The sequence below is a fragment of the Acyrthosiphon pisum genome, chromosome A1 (assembly GCF_005508785.2).
Source record: "Acyrthosiphon pisum isolate AL4f chromosome A1, pea_aphid_22Mar2018_4r6ur, whole genome shotgun sequence".
In the NCBI taxonomy this organism is placed as follows: Eukaryota; Metazoa; Arthropoda; class Insecta; order Hemiptera; family Aphididae; genus Acyrthosiphon; species Acyrthosiphon pisum.
This window is the reverse complement of record NC_042494.1, coordinates 48,785,900-48,790,659: the sequence shown is the minus strand read 5'-3', so window position 1 is coordinate 48,790,659 and position 4,760 is coordinate 48,785,900. Positions and strand designations below refer to the sequence as shown.

The 4,760-nt window shown below is 28.5% G+C and overlaps 2 protein-coding genes across 2 annotated transcripts; both read left to right on the top strand.

The window, feature by feature from the left end:
- The first annotated feature begins 1,267 nt into the window (after window positions 1–1,267).
- LOC115033012 (ring canal kelch homolog) lies at window positions 1,268–3,738 on the top strand. The gene is made up of 9 exons (XM_029486233.1): window positions 1,268–1,392; window positions 1,455–1,683; window positions 1,753–1,928; window positions 1,997–2,093; window positions 2,793–2,823; window positions 2,970–3,082; window positions 3,144–3,440; window positions 3,512–3,652; window positions 3,718–3,738. The coding sequence occupies exons 1-9, from the start codon at window positions 1,268–1,270 to the stop codon at window positions 3,736–3,738; spliced, it is 1,230 nt and encodes a 409-aa protein (XP_029342093.1).
- Window positions 3,445–4,263, top strand: LOC100164599 (kelch-like protein 2). Its single transcript, XM_029486454.1, has 2 exons — window positions 3,445–3,957; window positions 4,027–4,263. The coding sequence occupies exons 1-2, from the start codon at window positions 3,792–3,794 to the stop codon at window positions 4,209–4,211; spliced, it is 351 nt and encodes a 116-aa protein (XP_029342314.1). The 5' UTR covers window positions 3,445–3,791; the 3' UTR covers window positions 4,212–4,263.
- The last annotated feature ends 497 nt before the right edge of the window (window positions 4,264–4,760 follow it).

Below are 4,760 nucleotides of genomic sequence, written 5' to 3'. Positions count from 1 at the left end.
ATTGTAATATGGAAAATCTATCATGTCAGTCACCACACACTCTAATTGAAGAAGTTCAAAATAAAATCTTTCATTTTATTTGTTTCAAAATTAATTTCATTAGACCCCTGGTTATTACAATATCATCGAATAACTAAATTTAAAATTCTTATAACTATCTATTCCTAACTGTAGGTACTTCATTTAAATTAACTTTATTATTAGATTAGGTATAAGTAGAAAGCATAAAATATGACAGCAGTAATAATGGGTCTCAAGTGTTAGGTTTGATGATTTTCTACTTAAGGTTATTTGTAGCTTAATACCATACATATATGCATTATGCAGACATTGTAGGTACCTAAATATTTAATTTATTTGTGTTTGAAGCCTATTATTTCTAAGGATATTATATTATTATTAGTAGTGAGCGTTCAGCGTATGTTAGAAACTAACTACGTACCTATAAGGAATATTTGATGTAATATATATAACGGAAAAAACCTTAAATACACATTTTAAGCATTACCTATGAATACAAAAATATGATGAACAAGTAAAAAATCAAACAAATATGCAATACCTAATACATTTTTGATTTGAATTTTAATAATGAAACAAATTTTCAACTTAGTCCGTATTAGTTTAGAATGTTTAGATTTTTTAAAAAAAATTATGATAAATTTGTATACATAGCTCCCTGGTCATACGATGGGACGAGCTCACTTTTCAAAAACAAATCACATGATATACTAATATTATTATTAATTTCATGCTAACTGATAATTTATAATTTCAATCATCTATATTCACGATTTAAGATATACAGGTTACTCAACGACCCTATTACTGTACATACACAACAAAAGTGGTGCGCTTAAATGTTGATTTCTAACAGCTGATCAACTATGTGAGAATAACTACTAGCGCTCCAATACATAATATTGTATATCTATATATCTATATCGTTTGTAGTACCAAGAAAAATCACTATAATGCAAAAGCGCTAACTGTTATTCTTGCTATGACAAGATCGTTAATTTTAAGCGCATCAAAGTATAAGTTTCGTTGAGTAACCTGTATATCTTAAATCGTGTCTATATTTATAATAACTTAGATATTGCTTATCACTTATCAGTTAAGTAATTATAGGAATTATTTTATAAGTTCTCATTCCCTATAGATTAAAATCGTAGGCAATATTCAAATGTATTATTCAAATATTCAATATTCACACGATAAACATAAATAAATTGTCAACCATTTTTCACATAGCTTAAAAAGCATTATGTCTGTGAAAGAAATGGATGCTGCATATAAGCAAGCCCTGGAATCTAATAGACATGAACCAACAAATTATAAAAATAGTTCTCACAAGGATGGAGTATTTGAAGTCCTTCAATCTTTACGCAAGTATGTTATGAGTGTTTTTGTCTCTAGCAAAATAACTTCTAGCTATACATTTTTAATTTTAGAAATGAAAAATTTTGTGATATTAAGTTACAAACAGATGATGGTAAAATAATATTTGGACATAAAAATATATTGGTATCAGCTAGCCCTTACTTCAATGCTATGTTTTCTAATTTTAATGAGAGTAATAAAGATCTTGTTAATATAAGAAAGTTAGATTTCCACATTTTACAACTGCTGATAGATTATATTTATACTGGTGAAATCATTGTCACTGAAAAACATGTACAGGTATAAATAAACATTTGATTTGTTTTGTATTTCCATCAAATTATTTATTTGTATTGTTGATTTCTAAAGGGTTTGCTGCCAGCAGCAAATCTCTTACAGTTAGAGTATGTAACAAGTGCATGTGCTGATTTTTTAATAACACAGTTGGATCCTTCAAATTGTCTTGGTATCCAAAGATTTGCTGACGTACATAACTGTGTGGAATTGTTGATAAGTTCTGAAGCATATATTAAAAAACAGTTTTTGTATGATTTACATACCTTAATTTTGTGGTTCCTCAGAAAATTTTATACATTTTTATTATTATTTCTAGGGAAGTGGTCCAATTTGATGAGTTTCTATCTTTATCTTCTGAAGAAGTAATTAAGCTAATTTCCTGTGATGACCTTTTTGTTCCATTAGAAGAAAAAGTAAGCAAACTAAAATTGGTAATTGTTATATTTTAATATTGTAGATCAAATTAAATTTGCTTAAATATAAATATTTGATATATTCTTTATAGTATTAAGTACTATAAAAGTACCAGTAGGTACCAGTTTTAAAAAAGTATAATTGAATCACATATTGCAAAAAATAAACTAATATTTTAGTAGTTGGGTATATATTTATATGGATGGGTGATAAAGTCAAATAATTGTTTTAATATCGGCCTAATAAAATACCTAGTTTTTGACATTTGAGTGGGGAAATCACCATTATAAAAAATACACTTCACTGCTATGGCTGTAAAGGGTTATTTCTTATTTTAATCAAAACATATTAAATCATTATCAGCTAAATAGGTCTGTGCATAGTAATTGGGTCCCAGATTCCTTAGAAATCTTTCTTAGATATTACACAGTATCTTCTTCTTCCCTCTAAACTACTCATTTTAATATAAACATTAACATTAAACTGATTTGAGTATTTTGTAGTATATAAAATGAAAAATATTTTGGTTAGTGGAATACAACATAGAATAGAAGTGTACTTACTGAATAAAGACACGTGATTTCATTGGTCTAGGCTTGCCATAATTCCCTACCTTATGTGTGTAAAACTTATGTTTTGTTTATTTTTCAGGTGTTTGAATGTGTTATTAATTGGGTAAAATATGAATTGAAATGTAGAAAAGATTTTTTGCCCAATCTGATGGAACATGTACGCTTGCCATTAGCTTCAAAACAGTATATTTTAGAAAAAGTAGTCGATGAACCTCTATTTAAAAATAGTCCTAAATGTGTGTTTTTTTCTTAAATATTTCTTTATAATATATTTAATATTTGTTATTTTTATAATATTTTTAGGTAAAGATTATGTATTTGAAGCGTTGCAGTTTTATGTACTTAAGTCAGTATATCCTTTCACCATTCCACAAACGATTAGAAGTACACCTAGGAAATCTGGTGGTTTACAGAAAGTATGATTCCCGTTTTGATTCATTCATCATGACTATTATTCTATTCATTTATTTTATTCAGATTGTTCTAGCATTGAGTTATTCTTCCGCAATGCAAAAGAGTTTTACTAACTGGTTTGACCCATTTATTAACCTTTGGCAGATTGCTCCAGGAATGACTAAAAGCCGCAATAAAGCTGGTTTAGGTGTAATAAAAGATACATTTGTATTAGCCTTGGGTGATGTTATTAACTCAAGTTCTCAATCTGTTGAAATGCTTGATTTATCATCACAATCGCCCTGTTGGGTACAGATAGTTGACATGTTAGTTAGTCGCCAACATTTAGGAGTTGGTATTTTAAATGATAGTATATATGCTGTAAGTAACACCAACATATACATATATATTATTAATATTATATTATAAATGTATATTATTTTAAATTCTAGGTTGGTGGACATGATGGTACTAGTTATTTAAACAGTGTTGAAGTTTTTGATGTCAGTATTCAAAAATGGAAAATGGTATCAAGTATGTCTATTAGAAGAAGTCATTTTGGTGTTGGAGTACTCAATAACCTCCTATATGCGGTAAATACATATTTTATTTTAAGTTTGTCATCAAATTAATTTAATTTAAATTGTATTGGTTGGAGGTTTTAATGGGACAGTATTGAAATCTGTTGAATGTTATAATCCCAGTGTAGACACATGGACCCCAGTAGCAGAAATGTCGGTAAATCGCAATGGTTTTGGTATTAGAATCTTGGATGGTGTTATGTATGCTATTGGTGGTATTAATGGGACAGTAGCTCATAAAAGTGTTGAGATTTATAGACCAAGTACTGGAGTTTGGACACCTATTGCTAATATGCATTTGAGCCGACATAATCCTGGTAGTTGTTTTAAAAAATCTGTTTTAAAAAGTATATTAAAATTAAATTTTAATTGTTTTTTAAATGCAGGAGTATTTACATTAGACGGTCTATTGTATGTTATTGGTGGAGAACAAAACTCTACTATTTTGAACTCTGTAGAAATTTACAACCCAGACACTAATACTTGGTCAATGGAAACTTTACCTGTAAGTGGTACCAAAATTTATGGTGCAGTTGTCGTCAATAGGCCACCCTATTTCAGAACTAATTAGCATGTGTAAATTGTGTAATGTCTTTTTGGTATTTGTAATATATACATATTTATGATGCATACTGTATTGTTATATTATAAATTTTGGATTTTTATCAGTTCAATTAAACATAATATTTTAAAATAATTTTAATTTGTTCAATCAATTAAACAAGCTAATAGGATTTATTAAAGTATATCGACGGTGTAAAGGAAAAACGGCGTAAATGACATTTTATAAATTTTACAGGAGAGCCAAACAACCGTTTTTTCTGCTTTTTTTTAAAATTTTAAAGCCATTTAAAATAATGTCATTGCATTTTCAATTTTTTTAGATAATTATATTCTAAATAAGTTGGTAACATAATAAATTAAGAATTCTTATTTTTTTTACCCATTATGTTAATTTATATACTTTTTAGTGCTTACATCTAACATTATTGGTAGTATGTGGCTTCACAGGTGGGATCACACGGCGCGTTGCGCGTTGCGCGTCGCGTGGAGCGTGGAGTGGTATAGCGTGGTACAGTTGGCGCGCCGTCTGATTAGTGTTGCGCGGCAAAATTTTTGT